Here is an 18494-nt window from a genome sequence, read left to right on the forward strand (position 1 = left end):
GTTTGCACAATTTCCACAATTTGTTATCTTTTCTCCTTCAAGACAGTTGGTTTTTTTGTTGGTTTTGGGGATTTTTTTGGTCTCCTTAGAAGGCAGGTGACTTGATTTCAGTCTCCTGATGGAGAATTCTTTGTGTGTGTGTGTGTGTGTGTACAGATATATGGGCAGGAGCACAGAAAAACAGAAGATTTCATTACCAACATGAAAAAGATGCCCCTGGTTTCACTGCCAAGCAATATTGTATATTCAAGCACCCGAGAGCAGCTGTTAAAAAGGAGCTCTGCTTTGGCCTTTATAGTCTTAGGTTAAATCTTTATGGGTATAAGCCATGGGTATAAGTCCTCTTCTGGGTGCAAGCTATGAGAGCACGGAGCAGGTACGGTTGCTTTCTGCATGGATGACATCCAAATAGTTTGATCATTGGTAGTCACTGAGAACTTCCAAGATGCCTGTGAAGGTGACACCCTTGGAGAACAAACAGCCTGCAGTGTGTCAGTCCTTCTTACCTGCAGGTGTGATCAGTAGTTTTTCAAGAGTTTATAGTTTGACCAGCCTTTGGGTGGATGTCCACGGAGAGAGCAAAACTAAAAAAAAAAAATCTGTTGGAAGGATCGGTCCTTGCTTTGAAATAGGAACATGAAAGCTAATTTTAGAAAGTTATCAGCTTTCTGACATGGGAAAGAAAGCATATTTGTCTCGTCATGATCCCAGAAATAGCTAGATCATTTTGATAGACATTTTTCCAGAAAAAAACCCAACCCAACAAATCTGAGATAGATGTCACATAGAAAGCATCAGTTTAAATGGTGTGAGTATTGTAAGCAACAGAAAACAGGGTGGTATAATGAAAAGCATGAAGTGATAGTCATATGTAGATCTGAATTCACCTTCCTTCAAGAAATAGTTAGATAAAAACCTGTATTTCCAAGACCACCTTTTTTTTTAATTGGCTGACTCGCATCTCTTGTCCTTTTGCTCATTCGGTGTTAAAACCTCAGAAAGACATTGAAATGGGATGTTTAGTAAGTAGTGATGCAATTCTTGGAGCTATTGAACTTAGCATTACATTTCAAAGCCAATCCTACTTACTACTTGTCTATGACAAGACTATTATTATAGTACTTCATAGATCAGAATTAATTCGAATAGATCTGAGTAACACCTCTGAAGTTGATGAGCAGTATTATTTCTGCATAGACTTTTAGAACTGAAGTCAAGGGGCTTGTCAAAAGGGCACAATGAAATAAAGCTGCAGATGTGAATTTAACAGAATTTTGGGCTTCCATTTGGTGTGGTAAGTCCTCAAGATTACGTTTCTTTTTCAAGCAAGATAGAAGGAAGCCAGAAGACCTTCTTTCTGCTACACATATCAGTAGGAAATGAAATACCAAGAAGAGCCTCAGTCCTTGTTCTGCTGGCCCGAGTTTCTCTATGGCAGTTAGAGCTGACCTGCACCTCTGTGGTCATAGATCAGCTGCTCAACCAACCAACCAACTGAACAAACCAAGACATTTACCTAGTCTAAGGTCAGTGGAAACATGTAGATTCTGCTTTATGTTTTTGCTTCAAGTGAGGGATGACACTTCTAAAAAATACATGTTTACCCATTTCATACAAGTCACGAAGACCAGATATATATCATCAGACCAACACTGAAAAAGCTTCTTTCAAGTTAGATGAATATAAAACAGTCAGTTGAAGGGACCAATATACAATTATTTTTAAACGTCTAATCTGCTATTCATTTTCTAAATGCAGAGTTAATATATAAGCTACTGTAGTATTAGCTTGATTTTTTTTTTACTGGAGAAGAATTAGCTAATTTGGCATCTGTAATTAAGACACCAGAGGATGTTTGTATTAGTCTGCTGCAAATATTGAATACAGTGATGTGATTACTTAAAAATCAATACTTCAGAAATGTTTCACTTTGCTTTTATGCTTTTTCATTGAAAAGTTGTACACGTTAAGGCTGCTAGAGAAGTCCTTGGCAGAGGGAAAGTCCATTTCTCATCACGGTCTTTATCTTCGGGGCTTTCTTTAATTATTCTCTGTAATTACAAATTTTATGATCTGACGGTTTAAAGGAGAGAAAGTGGAGGGAGGATTTTGTTGGGTCATCCATGAGTTGACTAGCACTGCTATGCCAGTGATTTTGCTGTTGGGAGACATAAGGTTTTTAATGCTTTTTCTAGACTGTCAGTTTGATGATTTTTTTTTTTTTCCCCCTACCTCAGCAACGAGTAACTATGTGCTAACCTTTCTTATTGTGGTAGTTTTAGATTAATTTTGTTTTGAATAAGACATGTGTTTATAATGCCAGAACTTGAGTACCTGCTAATGCAGGTTTGTAGGACAGTGTCTTTAGTACTTCCTACCGTATTCCAGGAGTCATGTTTATTCATCATGAACGGGATGCCAACTGACACGTACCTTTTCTTTGAAAAGTGTTCCTGCTTTCTCATAGGCAGGTGCTTCTTCCCACTCCTTGTATTGTGTAAGACACAAAGAAAGACATCAAAGAAAGCTCTGAAAGTCAAACAGGGCTTGCGTAGCTCTGTACTATGGGGAGAGGATCTTTCCTGTATTTGGCATAAGCAGCGTGCACAGCAGAATAGCTGTGGACGAAGGGGCTGTCAAATACCCAGACTCTCCGTCTTGGCTTCAGTGTGGATTAGACCAGTGTGAGCTGATACTCCATCTGGATAATCATCACTGTGCGGACACTGCTGGAGATGACTTCCCAACGTGATCCCTGCACCTAGACCTGCCTGAAGGAAAACGTTGGAAGTGGCAGTTTCCTGTTTCAGCCACACTTGGGGAGTTCGTACATGTCCCAAGGCTTTCAAGGGGGTTCTTTTCTGTAAATACCTCTGCATAGTGCAGAGGGGGTGGATCTGGGGTCTGGAGCCAGTTATATTTTTATCAAAGAATATGATCTTTACATTTATAAGTTCTCATGTTCACATCTCCATCTCAGGCTTGGCTAGAATTCTCTAGATAAGACTAGGATCTGCAACAATCTGCTAAGTTTTAATTCAGTTCAGGTGTACCTGTTACCTTCTTGATAAATTTGGATGTGCCTGTTTTAGGTGATTTCAGAGTATTTTCTCTTTGCTATCAGCATTACAAACATGCAGGACTCGGTGAAAAGCCTTGTCAGCATTTGGCTTTCAGCAGCCATGCTTCTTAGCTTTCTTTTCCAAAAACCATCAACAGCAAATAAGTCTAGAACAGCACGCTAGGTGAGTTAAAACTTTGGCCATACAAATTTTATCAGGTATGATTATAATTCCCTCCTACCAATACTTCTGGTACTAGGATGCAGTGATTTCCAGTTTGAGTGAGGGTCATTGTAGCAAAAGGCAGTTTTTCCGCTGGAACAGTGTACATAATTAATTTAATCAGATCAATGAGGAGCCCTGGAACTTAGATTAGATGATGTTTTTAATAAGGCCCACTGGTCTTACTCGGTGCTACTCTGGTTATTCAACACTTCCCTCCTGCACCCCTTTGTTTTTAAAGAGGATTTTAAATTTGTCCTTGCAAATTTTCTTTTATTTTCTTTTGTAAAATGGAAAGGGGCATTGAAGAATCACACAAGAAAAACCACATTTGTTAGTTGACCTACAGCTCTTTCCCCTGGAACATCCAACATTTGATGTTATTAACATTTCCCACAAATATTTATTTTAATCTCAGGTTTCTTGAGGTTCAGGAATTAAAGAGAGTTTCATGTCTATCATTATCACATGATGTGTGTCGTATAAATGCATCGACTTATTTAAAGATGAATAAGCTGTTTAACTCTATAACAAGAAACTCTGTTAATCTTACAACTCTGCAAAGTCAGCTACTTTAATTTATTATTGCCTACTTGGTTAGAGAAGAAGCCTGATGGCTAAAGGAAGGGAGAAATAAAATCCTGGCTATTTACAACAGCAATTTCCAATGAGAGCCAATAATCAGCAAAAACTCTCACGTCTACACAGCTCCATAGCATTCTGCATGCAAGTGAAACTCCTGAGCTGAGAGAGCATGAGGGAAAGGGAAAGAAAGTTGCTCACCACTCCAGGAACCTCCTTGTCCTTTGCAGAGTAGCGCTGGTACTCACGTACCTTCCTTTCTGTCTCCTGATAGTAAATTACCCGCATGATCAGCTGTAATGATTCCAGAATTGGATGCAATGGTTCCCTAGCCAGCTCCCAAAGTTTTCCTGATCTCACTAGCTCTGTCATTATACGTAAGGGTTGGCTTAGCCTCATGAGAACACTAAAAAGAGGCACCTGGTCTGATAAGTAGCTTTCTTTTCCGCTGGAGTGCGCAGTGTCTGGCAGAATCCGTTCCTCTTCCATTCATTAGCTGACCCCTATGCATGCGTTTAGTGCATTTCTTTTCTGTATTTTTTTCTGTACTCAGTCATCATGCTCATCTCAGGAGAAGCTGCACCAGCTGCCCTTTCAGCCCACGGCAGATGAACTTCATTTCCTGACAAAGCATTTCAGTACTGAGAGCATCACTGACGAGGAAGGGCGCCATTCTCCAGCCTTGAGGCCTCGATCTCGCAGTCTCAGGTGAGCTTCAAGTTGTTTGTTGAATTTGTAAGATGTTGGACACACGTGTTGCATTTCTGCATATGCTTTCAGATCTAAGAACAGTCTTTTGTGACATGTTTGTGAAATTATTTTAATCAACTTTTAACCCACCTCACCTAATTAGAAGGGACTTTTTTTTTCACCTTTGACGCTGAGGTTTTGGGTTGCAAAATGGTTAGCGCAGCCTGCTTTTGTATAGTCACAATAACTCTGTGAATACATGATCCACAAATGTCTCGGACTACATCTATAGGATGTAGGTTTCCTTTAGTGAAGTTTCTTCTCAGAATTTTGCTGCATTAATATAAGGAAGTGGTTACAGCCACTGTTAATAACTTTTCCAGCGGTGCTTCTGAAGGGGTATGAAGACTAGAGTAGATGAAGTCAAAACCTTAAATGGAACTGCATCCAAGAGCAATTTTGTAATAGTGCTGCAAACATTTCTCCTGCGTTAGCATTTGAATAGTTTTTACTGTTGCTTCAGAGAACTGGTTGTTCAAAGATAGCTTTCCAGGAGTTATTTCCTTGTGCAGTTGATTTTTCCGTACTTAAAACCAGAAGCAACTGGAACTTCGCCTTTCACAGAATTACAGAATGACTGAGGTTGGAAAGGACCTCTGCGGGTCATCTCATCCGAACCCCTGCTGGAGCAGGTTGCCCAGGTCTGTGTCCAAATGGCTTTTGAATATCTCCAAGGACGGAGATTCAATGAACTCTCTGGGCAATCTGTCTTGCGATCTCTAACAATTGTGTGGAATGAACCCACCAACATTTTGTATCATGGCAAAAGCCTTAAGTTTTGCTGTGCATTTAGTGCTGGACCAAGTGAATGAATGTCTAGAGATGCATACCTCTAGATGCAGCACCTTGGGAAAGAAAAAGGATTTGTACAAGCAGAGGACAAGAGGTGAAGTCTCCCTTCTGCTTCTCATCTGAGGGTGTCAGAGGTGGCTATCGCCTTTAAATTAACGAACAAGATTCAGAAACTCTGCCGCAGGAAATACTGAATCAGTGTGCCCAGCTCAGAAGCTGGCCTGGGGTTTGTAATAGAAGGAAGTGAAACGGGCCAAGATAACAAAAAGAATCCATGGTGAGTATCATGTCATGGCAGAGGTGACCTTCCGTGATTATTTGTAATTATTTGTATGTTCTAAACTTCAGCGCAGGCTGCATGGTAATTGCATATGGATCTCCTAAATGTAGTTACACAGTAATCTACAGGAGCAGGTAAGTTCTATAGGTAGTAGCACACTTAGCCTGTGATCTCTGCAAATTGCCGTGTAGTAAAAGACTGGTTTATATGATTTGTACTAAGTCTCCTCGAACAATAGTCCTACTTCAGTCCTGTTGCTGTCACTATTAACGCTGGCTATTGCTGAGTAGTGTAACTGTAGTAATACTAATTCTTTATAGATGAGACAGCTACTGTAGGTAGACAACACATCACTAAAGTAATTATTGTCCTTTCTAACGGAGACATATTACTGTTGGCATAATGAAGTATAAAATACTCTTGCTATGGAAGAATGATGTAAATGATAAAACGAAGAGCCCAGTTTTGTTTTTTTTTCCTTGTTAATATGGATTATCAGCTTGCTGAGAATTTTACCTCTGTGAGCCAATTTAAAAGTGGAGCTATCAGATAGAAGGTTTATAATTTGTGATGAGACTAGATTAATTCAGTATGTCGTATAACTATGTGATTAATCTCCTTCCTCTCTTGAATGCTTTCTATAGCTCTCTGTGGTTTTCAGTGTGATAACAGCCAGCCTTATTGGTATGCCAAAGCTTAGAATGAAATAATTTAATTTTTTAAACTTACTGTGCCCGATTTGTTTTTCATTTTGCCTATTGCTAGTACTGTGATGCTGTGTGACTCTAAAGCACCCTTGCCACCACCAAGCATTCATGCTGGCCCTCGCACCTTGAAGGAAAATTGATATGTCAGTCCAACCAATTGGAGCGACGTCTGCAGGAGTAAATGCCCTCTTTGACAGAGGGCAGCGTGTCTTTGTAGGCAAGCAAGTACTAAAATCTGTGAAGACCAGACCTTATTCACTGCACAGCTTGCTTATTTATTTGCCCACATGATAGAGTTCACTCACTTGGTGAGAGGATATTTTTACTTACTTAACAAATGAAAAAATAAAATCTGAGCAGCTTATGTGTTGAAAATTAAGCAGGAATTCCCTAAAAATGTAATATTTTCATAAGCATTTAGTGGTCTTGTTTGATCAGCTTTAATGAAAAGCAGATGAACAGAATACATCAGACGTTTTCCTTAATTGGCAGTCACAGTTTTGTAATTTAAAAGATGGTCTGATATTAATGGCTGATTGTTAACACGTATTCATTTTTCATCCTTTATGACTGCAGCCTTACATCTCTTTTTATGAGAGAGGAACCGATATTTTGAGATGTCACTGTTAAATGCTGGGGCTGTTGTTTTTGAGGGTCTCTGTAACCCAGGATTTTTTAGAAGTATCAGGTGATCCTTTTATGCTCCTAGATAGCGGAGAGTATTGCCTAGATGTAACTTTTGAAAAAATCTACTTTTTTGACCAGAAGTTTACCATTTTCTTGTATCTAGCTGCAAATGTTCTGTTCATACAGAGCAGTCTTAGTGATCAAACTGGATGACAAAGTAACAAAGCATACAGTCGTGGAGGGTAGCGTTGGCTGATGTACACTGACATGTTGGTGGCACCTCTGTTGCTTGAGGTGTTCTGCCAGTGTGGGTTGAAGATACTCATGACTTAATTAATCACGTCCTATTTGAAATCCCCCGAATTTCTACACCAAAGAAACGGGACTGGTTCTTTCCCAGCTGCTTTCCTGTGCAGGAGGGAGGAGGTAGCTTGAGACCAATGGTGGAATCCAGAAGTGTGATGTGCTTATACAACTGGTCGCTAAAGCCAGGAGACTGTTTTCTCATCCATCTCCAATAGATCCAGTACTGACACGCTAAATGAAAGAACATATTTCCATGTGACCCACCTGTTTTGGTGCTTACAGTGTGTCTTCAGTAGAAGAGAATATTTCTTTATTACCTGAAGAACGAATTCCTAAATATCATCTCTCAACTGTTCTCTTTTTTCTTTTTTTGTAATACAACGTTCAAATTCTTCAAGTTATTGAACAACAGAGAGAGACCCAGACTGCATTCACTTAATTTACAACAACCCTGGGTTTTACCTGAAGGAGGTCTTTTCTCCCAGAAGTAAAATGCATGGAGAGTGTGAATTCTTGCACTAAACTTGGCATCGTTATTCTTTTTAAGTTAGAGAGATGCTGCCCTCCATTCCCAGTTCTTTACTTGTCATCCTTTAGTGGTTGCTAAGCTGGGAATGTGTGGAGAATGTCAGAGATAAAAGTAGAGTTAACTAATAATGACGTCTTCAAGAGCTGCCTTCGTGCATTCACTCAGCCCACCGATCTGCCTGTTTTTCTTGATCTCTTTTTGTATTTCAGGATAATGTTGTCTAGGGAAAAGGGGTTTAAGATTGCAGCAGTGGATTTTTATATAGTTGAAGTAGATGAGATCATCCTTAATCAAATATGCTCCTTCATCTCTTTGCTGGGTGGTGCTTTTGAAATGCAATCCTCCAACCCGACTTTCGACAGGCTGGATCCTGCCATTAAGAATATAGAGGGACAGCTCCTAGAAAATGCCAGTTTCTAGGCTTCTAGACAAAGAGGCCAGAAAGGCTTCTGACAAAAACATACCTGAGATGGGAACAAAGAATAGGTGGTGTGAAACCACGCCGGTGGCCCACATTTTTCTTAAAAACTGATCCTGCAGGTTGAGGAGCTCTCTCGTCTCGCTGCACTTAAGCATCGGCTTTAACCACTTGAGTAATCTTAGTGGTTTCATCACGTCGTGCTGCTGCTTTCAGAAAGTGCCGATGCCACAAGCTGCGGAGGAGCAGGCGGTGCTCCCTGCAGGGCAGGGATTCACGCAGCCATGGATTCAATAGAGATGGATAATGATTTTATATTCTGAAGCATAAGGCATCTTTTTCTTATGAAAATACATTTTAACTACATTACAGATAATGTTGGTCTCTTTGTTTTCTCTCGCAAGACAGTGAGTTCAGTGAATTTGATTTTTAAAAGTTCTTCAAAGTGATCAGTTTTAAATTTATTAACACTTGGTTTCACTCACTCACTCTATGGTGTTCTATTATAAGGAAAACTAAGTATTCTTATTTGCCCTCTGTACTGCTCATTACTTTAAATTTCTAGTGTTTTCTGTCTAAAGCAGTCCCAGTCTTTGTTGGCATGCAGAAAAAACCTGAAGTATTGGAAAGAGCTAGTTGCAGCCCCTGTGTAAGTCTGTAGAAAAAACTCATTAGTCCTTACTTTCAAAGAGATTGCGATTGAAATGTATTCCCTTTCCCTGAATGTCCTCTCATATATATATACACGTATATAAAATAATTATAATTTATTAATTTATTATTAATATTTGTAAATAAAACTCCCACACACATTCAGAAGAATGTCACTCCTAGTATAAAGAAGGGCTGAAGTGGAAAACAGTTCAGTGATACAAAACCAGTCACAAATAGTATTTGTCCACAGACTAAACATAGCTGAAGCTCAGTGTTTGTAAAAATGAATTAAAAACTCAAAAAGTATGTAAACAAACTCAGAAATGATTTTTCAAACCTCTCAGTGAGATAGACTCTTTACTGTTCTGTTTCACCGCTTGCCTGTTCCATAAGAAGAAGAATTACTGTATATTCTGCTTTGCCTTTCTTCTAGCAGCACTAAAATAACTGACCGGTGTTTGGTTATGATTATGCAGGGAGAAGGATCCTTGAATAAATACATGTTTAATTTTCTACGTTATTTCCTCCATGGTATAGATTGTTGTCATTCTGTGGGAAACTGTATTTCATTATTGTTGTTCAGTCTGGAGAAAAGAAGGCTCCAAGGAGACCTTATAGTGGCCTACCAGTATCTTAAGGGGGCCTACAAGAAAGTTGGTGAGGGACTTTTTAGGATGTTGGATAACAGTAGGACTAGAGGGAATGGATTAAAACTACAGCCGGGACGATTCAGACTGGACGTTAGGAAGAAGTTCTTCACCATGAGGGTGGTGAGACTCTGGAACAGGTTGCCCAGAGAGGTGGTGGAAGCCCCATCCCTCGAAGTTTTTAAGTCCAGGCTGGATGGGTCTTTGAGCAGCCTGGTCTAGTGGGAGGTGTCCCTGCCCATGGCAGGGGGGTTGGAACTGGATGATCTTTAAGGACCCTTCCAACCCAAACCATTCTGTGATTCTATGATTATTGTGCACGTTGCATAAATTCAGATTTTAGCAGGTGGGTCCTGCTCTGCTGAGTTCAGTTCTCCTTTGCTCATTGTCCCGTCCAGAAGCAGGATTAGGCCCCAGGGTCCAATTGTGGTCTATGTGAAGCACCGAGTCATATTTGCTCTTAAGTTTGATGGACAGAGGTAGATTTGCCATATTTGCTTCTGCTTTAATGTCTCTTTTTTTCATGGGGAGTTTTCTGACTTCTGGTATGAATGTAATTTGTATGAGTGCAAAGATTTATATATTTATTTCTTGGGGGAATAGGAAGGCCTGTGCTCTGCTCACCTTCAGCAGAAGGCTTAACTTAGTTTCTACTTCATACAACTTCAGCTCTCTAGTTTTAAAATTCCTTATTTTGTATGTCTGGAAATGACAGAACATTAAGGCCTATGGTTTAATTTTCCTGTGGACACTGACTTTGGTGACATGCTGTAAATACATCCTAATTAAACCTTTATGTACAGGGTAAAAGCACAGGGGAGCACAGTGCTTTTAGCTTCTCTGCTTTTTCCTAATAAATATAGCTGTCACAGTGAAGGAAAAATTAGGTATTTATAAACATCTCACTTTTATTTAGTCACAGTTAAACTAAATTTCGTAAGATATAATTTATTACTATAAGTGTTACTCCTTGAAATACCTGGCTATGAGCTGTTTTCATTTTCTAGCATCAGATAAAGACACATGAGTTTTGACAAGTTGAAGCCTAGAAACCTTTGTGGGAGATAGATGTCACTGAAAGTCTACCACCACATCGTTTCATAAAGCAGAGGGAGGGTGAAGAAAGGGAAAAGAGAGTAGTTTTTCATTCTGTTGTTAAGCTTAAGGGGACAGATATTATTCTTCTAATGTCTGCTCTGCTGAAATGAAAAACTCACTGACAATAATCACTTCTTTGACCTACCTATCTACACCAAGAAAAGAGAAGCAGCCTGCTTTTTGCCTTAAAATGTTATGCACGTGCACAGTATGTGTCCTCTGTTTTACAGAAAATAATCTGTTCCTTTGTGAGGCTTGAAATGTTAGACTGCTTTAGTTCTGTATGTGAAATTTTTGGTGCTAGATAGATGTGTGAAGCTTTTGCATTCGAAAAGCAGTCATGCCAATAAAATGTATTAAACTCCTTTTTTTTTTTCTTTTTTTTTTTCCCCTAAATTCCCTTACGTTCTCCCTTGGTGGCATTCAGTTATCTGCCCAGTCCTGGCTTCTTTTTCTCCTGGTTGTGTCTCAAAGGTGCTGTAAAGTAACCAGCAGTGCCTGGCAGCCAGCCTTTGGTTAGTTAGTCAGTTATCCATCCCATTATTTCTATAGTTTCCCAGGCTAAGGATCAACATAAAAAAATTATGATGCAGTATATTATGTTGCAGTCTTGCTGTAGTCAGCTACATGTTTAATTTGACATGTTATATTGGGCGAATTTAGAATGACAGTTTGAACCTTGATCCCCGGTTTTATCTGGAGCTGTTTGTACACTCGTGTCGTTTTAGGTGGTAAAAAGTGGCATTAATCAGCTTCCAAAGGTGAGACACAAAACTGCCAACGCCCAAGGAAGCCAAGGGGTTATAAGTGTTTACTTTCTTGCCCATCAGTAGACTCTTGTGCAGAGAAATTACTTCGTTTCCGAATCATAAAAAACAAAAGCAAACCCAATAAACCCATATCATTGTGGCTCTCCTTAAGGAAACACTACATCTGCTGGCAGGAGAGCTCATGTAACATGATTGCTGCGTAGCTCTTAATTTCCTGTATCCAGATGAATAAATTGCCATGAGAGCAAAAGGCAAAACCCCTCATGTTTTATTGTAGCCCTAAGACAGCAAATACTTCAGCAGGCACAAATTTTAGTAGGACTACTTTAGTGTTAAAATGAAGTATGTGTGTGCCTCCGTATTTCTGTAGTTAGTATCAAAGGGCTTATATAGCCTTGTAATTTATACCTCACTTAAATCACACGGAGAAATAATACGTTATGGAAAAATAAGTTCTTCATTAGGTATGTTCACCAAGTTCTTCAGCTCAGTATGAACTGCCAGTAAACCAGTGTCATGTTTGTGTCAGATTGTTTGGTCTTAGAGAAAGAAGGATAAAGATAGCAGGCGAGATGTGTGGGGGCATTTGCCTTCTAAGTCTGAAACTTAAATGTTCTTACCCTTCTTTTTATTGTGTCATACATTGCATATGAATATAAATATAACTTTCTTTCTGAAGAAAATTTTCCTTGATTAAAAATAGCTATCTACCAAGCTAAGGGATATATTTTCTTCAAAAAAAGTTGATTAAAATACGTTTTTACTTGGTATCCAAAACATTCAAATCAGTTTTTCTCCTTTAACATAAGGATTCAGTGAGAGATTTAATCTGAAGTGCATTTTCCCAAGCTGAGGGATAAACCTTAATAAAAACAAGACACAATGTAATTCGTGGAATTCCAGCACCAGGCATGAAAAGAGATTGGTATTGGTATTGCTATATTCCATGAGCCAGTGAGTTAAATTTTCTTTGAATTGTAAATATATCTTCCCAAAAGAATGTTTTTTCCTTTAAATAGGTTAGCAGCAAGGTAGTAACTGTAATGCGTTCCAAGTTTAAAATGCATTTATTCCATTCAGAGACATTCATTTCATCCTTCACAAGAAAGTTTAAAACATTTTGAACTCATTCAAGATAAAATTGTATTTTTTTGACAGAGAGAAAATATTTTTGGCAATATGTTGTACTCTTAAAAATCATAAAGACAATGATCATGTAAGATGCTGAATAATTGAAGCCCTTGCTTGTCTTGAACATTAGAACAAGGTAACCAGAGAAATGAGATGCTGTAGGCGATCCCGTAGCTGGGGATTATCTGCATTACCTCACTCCGGCTGTCCTCAGCGGCAGAATGAGTCAGAGCATTGCATACCATCAGATGTGATGAAATGAGATGCAACTCTTCTTTAAAAAAAAAAAAATAAAAAAAATACCCGAACAGTAATATAAATGCAGTTTGCCAAGATGTAGTGTCCTGTTTTTTGAAGTTGCTTGCTAACCTATGCATACATGCATATGCATCCGTGGTGTAACATGCCTCAAGGGAGCGCGGTTTTCATAAAAGTATTCTGTTCCTATTGCTTGTGGTATTTATATATAAGATTTAGCTGAATAACACTGCTCATGCATCCCTCCTGTAGCGTGGTATTCTTCAGACAAAGGAAAGCAAGTCATCTCAAGTTCCTGGTTCCATTTTACTCTGCTCCTTTCCAGCGCTAGAGTCTCCAGAAATAATAGAGATTTCTTCTGGGCAGGGCTGCTACCGCCGCCACGGAGAGCAGGAAGAGAACGAGGGAAATTACAGATGTACCTGCAACAAATGCAGTGATTTTTTACATGCTTGTATGGTAGGGCTCGCGTTCACTGAAAATAGGTGGGTTTCTGCCTGAGTTCACGTGAAGACAGGAGTGTTAGCAGTTTTCAGACGAGTTAACTGTGGGGCTGTAGATTGCCATTGCTTGCTAGGATTTTCTCTGAATTTAAGCATCTGCCCATTGCTGAAGTGAAGTCAAAGCTTTGGAAGGGCAACAGTGAGCGTGGCAGCATTGTGACCAGCACTGGATTTCGGAGGGTTTTGATGTAATATCTGTAAATGATAATATACTTTCTTTTCTCCTCTAGCCCGGGTCGCTCCCCAATTTCCTTTGACAGTGAAATAATAATGATGAATCATGTGTACAAAGAAAGGTTTCCAAAGGTAAGGAATCACTTTTTGAATAATACATTCAATGAACTTGGAACCAAGCTCAGAATTAACTTGTAGCGCTCAATGGAGAAGGAGCCCAGTCCTTACCTCTGATTTCCAAGCAGTGCAGTTTGCTGGGAGTTTGAAGCTGCATTCTCTGCTTCACATGTTAATTCTGCCGTAGAAGAAATAGAAAAGCTTTGTGTATTTGTGTATGTGCATCGTATTTACTAAATTTCTCATGGCTTTTATTGGCGTGACAAATGCTCGCAGGAATGAGGAGAAGGGCAGTGCTCTGGCTGCTCAGTCCATTTATGTTGTTTATGAGACCAGCGTCTCCAGCTATTTTTAACTAATCCGTGTCTTTTTTTTTTAAATTCCAAATCAGATCAAGGCTGGAAGAGGGATGTTTTGTTCAGTTTCATATATACTTAAAAAAGCTGTTTTAGAATAATTTAAAAATAAGTTGAATAATATCCTCTTGTTATTCCCTTGTATAACCGCCTTAATTTGATTTATACTGATACAAACTTCTTTGGTTTTGGTAGGCTTTCCATTTACATATTGGAGATGCAAAGTTTTCTTTTAAAGTCATTCCAAATTATACTAGAGGTTTTGGGAAAAAACAAGTTTGCCACTGGGCCTTTTGGTACCAGAGAAGCAATGAAGATAGGTTTGGATTTTTAGAAAAATCAATCTGAATTCAGTCACACTGAAATGCGCTGAAGTGATCTGCCGTGAAAATAAGTGTGAGGGTTTTTTATTAAAAAAAAAAAAAAAAAAAAAAAAAAAGGCTGAATATTGAAATCTTTGGAATCGAGCTTTGACAGTTAACATCTCATTGAAATGAGGGTAGAGGATCGTGTATCCCAGAGCTGTCGATGCGGCCATTCCTTCCTGTTCCACCAATAGCAAAAATAGTTGTTTCTCTGGAGACAGGATATCGGGGCATACAGTGATAGAAATGCCATGTGTCTGTTGCTTGGGGCAGTGATTTTCAGCTTCCATGGTCTTACCTAAAAGTTCTGAAAACTGCCTCATATCTTACATCCTTACTCTGGAGACCCTTGGAGGAATACAGCCTCAGGACCAAGATATTTTTATGGCCATTTGCATTTTCAGAAAGTGCGTTCTGATTAATTTTTGTGGTTTGCTCATGTGAACATAACTTCTGCCTTTGGTATGCTATTTTTATTCTCGGCAAAATGCTATTGTATTTTGGAATATTTTGTAAGCCTCCTGTATTTTGGAATTGCAAATATGTTACTTTAGCACCCTGCTTGTTTATGCTTTAAGTTCTGGGATAGTAAAATTTAGGAGTAATTTCTCTTTATTCTGTACTCAGGCCACGGCGCAGATGGAAGAACGGCTGGCCGAGTTTATTGCCTCTAATGCTCCAGAGAACGTGCTGCAATTAGCAGATGGGGTCCTAAGTTTCATTCATCATCAAGTTATTGAACTGGCCAGAGATTGCCTAGATAAATCACGTGAAGGTCTTATTACTTCTCGGTACTTTTATGAGCTGCAGGAAAACTTGGAGAAACTTCTCCAGGATGTAAGTGCTTTCTGGAAAGTTGAATATATTATTTTGATTGAAACTTTATAAACAATAAGCCAGAGCTTTGATTTTAGGAGAGACAATGTGGATTCCAGGGGAAAGGCAGCAGGTGGGGGTGTCGGGAGGTCTGAGTTGTTCCAGTCTGCCGTTGATCTACCACGGGTGGATTTGAGCAAATCACTTCACCTGTGTACTTCATTTGTACCAAAGTTAAATATGCATAGGAGTAAGTCAAAGGCAGTCTTTACCATTTATGAAAATTGGGTTCATCCAGATGAAGGAAATTACTGAACTTTTCTTTCATGTACTTCAAGACTCTGAATGACTTATTAATTACAATAGTGCCTTCAAGGATTGAAAACACCATAGTTTGTAGTGTTGCTATTAATTTTTCATAAAAGATTTTCTTGAGCTGAAGTTGAGCTGTAGTTAATCCAGTTGTGGGTTTTCTAGTACTTCGATGTGTTTTGTGGTGTTCAAAGCCCGTGAAAATACACAAGGGGGCACAATTTTAATGCATGCTCAGTATGCATCAGCTACTCATTAAAAATCGCTCTTTTCCTTTAAAATGAAAATAACATAAAATTCAAAAAATCTTTTAGAATTTATGCTCTAGCTGTTGTGACGAGTCAGTGCTATTACCAGTTGCTGGGTCCAGACCTCTGTTTGGGAATGTTGTCCTGATCCTCTGCTTTGATTTAAGGAGACAGCAAGCTGAAAACACGGGATTTGTAAAGATCGCAGTCTCAGATAACAAATATCCCTGAGACGCCTAGAAGCAGAGCACCTGAAATAATTTATTTTCTGTGATGATTTTTAACCTGTTTGGTGAAGACATGTTTATATGTCATTGATCAGTTTGCCAGCCCACTAGTTTGTGCCCCTTTGCCACTCTTTCCAGACATTGGAAGATGGCAGATGAATAAAAATACTATAGCAATATACAATTATTGTATTAAAAAGGTTTGTTAAAACTTCCCTTGTGTTGGCAGAATCTTCCCTTGTATCAGCTAAAATCTTTGTCTGCCTCATTTATATGAGTGTGGCTGTAGTTTCCCTGATATTTGTTATGCACGGGAGCAAAATGACTCACGTTTGGTTTTGTGGTGTTCTGCCTGGATGGTGAATATAATTTTGACAGATCGAGAGAGGTACGGAATATCTTTCAAGGACCTATATGGTTGTCTGCCTATGGGATATCAGCAACCACTATGGATGCATTTAATAGTAAAAAAAAATGTGTTTCCTGGTGAAAGTGGTGTTCTTTGGATGCCGTGCAAGAGTTTGACCATTGATGCCATCATCCGGGGCTGGAGAAACTGTGTGTAGTCAAAGAAATTGTTCAGTATCCATAGTCTTTAAAAGAGAGGAAAATTTGAGAGTGGCAGCGTACCCTTCTCCAGCAGGATAAGCATCACCCAGCTGTTACTGGTGGGCCCAGCGCTGGCTGGCTGTGGACTGGGGAGGCAGGAGATGGGTCCTGCCTGGGCAGGGCAGTGAAAAGGGGCGATGGAGGATTCCCTGCAGCCAGATGAGGACGTGCCACTGGGTCCACTTTTTATCTCCAGAGTCTGGAGGCAGGGTATTTCCATGCGTCAGCTATGAAATAAGGGATCGGGCCTCTTTGGGTGATGGTTGGGAAGTTGAAAAGATGTCACTAAAAGTGGGTGTGTATGCTTGGCAGAAGAACTTACGTTTCAAGGGGCACGAGGGGACTGCAGTGTGTTTTACTGCTTCTGGTAGCAGATACTTGGAGCTTGAAATTCTCCTGCTCACGGACTTTCCTCTTCTATATGTGGACAATGATTTCTCATATCATAAAGAATTAAGAGAGCAATAAATTGAGTCTGGCTACTTCCAGTCTGCACTTTCAGGCCTGTCTTCTGGCCTGAACAGGTTAATCAGGATTTCAGAGAAGCTGTGGGTCAGATAAATCTGCTTTTTCCTTTCCTCTCCCCCTTCCTCAGAACAAATCCTCAAAACACACTTCTTAAATGTCCTTTTCCCTTTGATCCTACTGCTTTTCCTAAGCACAGGGAAAGATGACATTGAACTGTTATTAGAGAAGATACAGTGGTCATCTCTGTGCTTGTTCAGGAATTGACATTCAGGGCTTGCTTTGACCTCTTTCTCCTTACCGTCTTCTGCAGAGCCCCGGGGGTGAGAGAAGGGTCAGCTCTTGAGTTTAATTGATTTACTTTAGGAAGTGAGGTGAGCTAGAGACGATTAAATGGAAAGCTTAGAGAGACAAGGGAGGCAAAACAGGCTGGGAAGAAAGAGAACAAAGAAACTGAAGACAGCAGAGGAATGCCAAAGACTTCATTCCACATCTTTCTCATCTGTTTTTTCTGTACTATCATAGTTCCTTGTCTTTTATGTTTTAATATTTAAAAAGTACTTGCATTCCCCTGCTTTCCAGCCTGTGCTTTGCCCTTCAGACTGCATTCTGAAAGGAAATAATTGAGACATTTCTGTCTAAATATACAGAAATTGGCGATAATATTTCTTTTGGAGGACTCGCCTGAAAGGCAAGAAGTTTGGAGACAATATTAGATTATGCCAAACTTGAGTGCAGGGTCTTTACTTTTGCTTAGCTTTTAATGTCTCACGCAGAGTTACACGCTATATAAAAATACCAACTGGAAGGTCATCAAAAAAGCTCTTCTGCTTGGGAAGTTGTATGGTCTGTGCAGTAGGATATATAACTTTATGGTACATTTTTATAAGATATAGAAAGATTGGGAAGATGATTTATTAGTGAATAAGGAAACGAGCTGTTTAAATACACAAAACCAGAAAGCTTTTAGAAGTTTTTAGATCCTGACTTTTGTGATGAAATACCAACAAATCTCATTAGTTATGGCAAATGAGATCTTTTCCCTTGTTTAGAGTGTGAAATATTGTCTTTTGGTCAGAAAAACCTATTGCTTATTGCATCACTGAAATTATCCAGAAGTAAAAATGAATTTAAGAGATTTTCTTTATTTTAGAAAAGGTGAACTTGAGTGTTATACGTCACAGTTAAAGTTAAAAAATCGAAAAATAAGATAAAGCACTTATGAAAAAGAACGTATGATATTCAGTTCTTTATCTGTTACTGTGAGGTGGGATTAGAGGATGGGATGGGAGCCCAGGTTCCTGGGTAAAAAAAGGTTTTAGTCGGTTATTACTTGGTTGAATTGATGGGGTGAAACTTGCCAAGAGAAGTTTAATGGCTTCTGCATAGGTGCAGCCAATTGGTGAGGAAGGTGAAGGATTACAGGTGTTCCTGTGCATGGAACAAAAGAAAAAGGGGAGGGTGTTTGT

The 18494-nt window shown here is 39.3% G+C and overlaps 1 protein-coding gene across 31 annotated transcripts in view; it reads left to right on the plus strand.

Moving 5' to 3' along the window:
* MAST2 (microtubule associated serine/threonine kinase 2) overlaps window positions 1-18494 on the plus strand; it is a 226634-nt gene that overhangs the window by 172052 nt on the left and 36088 nt on the right. For all 31 annotated transcript variants that reach the window (XM_054210749.1, XM_054210738.1, XM_054210728.1 and 28 more), the window contains 3 exons: window positions 4420-4574; window positions 13567-13642; window positions 14976-15185. In XM_054210749.1, the coding sequence (XP_054066724.1) occupies window positions 4420-4574; window positions 13567-13642; window positions 14976-15185 (441 nt within the window). The remainder of the gene's footprint in view (window positions 1-4419; window positions 4575-13566; window positions 13643-14975; window positions 15186-18494) is intronic.

This window comes from Rissa tridactyla, chromosome 8, assembly GCF_028500815.1.
Source record: "Rissa tridactyla isolate bRisTri1 chromosome 8, bRisTri1.patW.cur.20221130, whole genome shotgun sequence".
In the NCBI taxonomy this organism is placed as follows: Eukaryota; Metazoa; Chordata; class Aves; order Charadriiformes; family Laridae; genus Rissa; species Rissa tridactyla.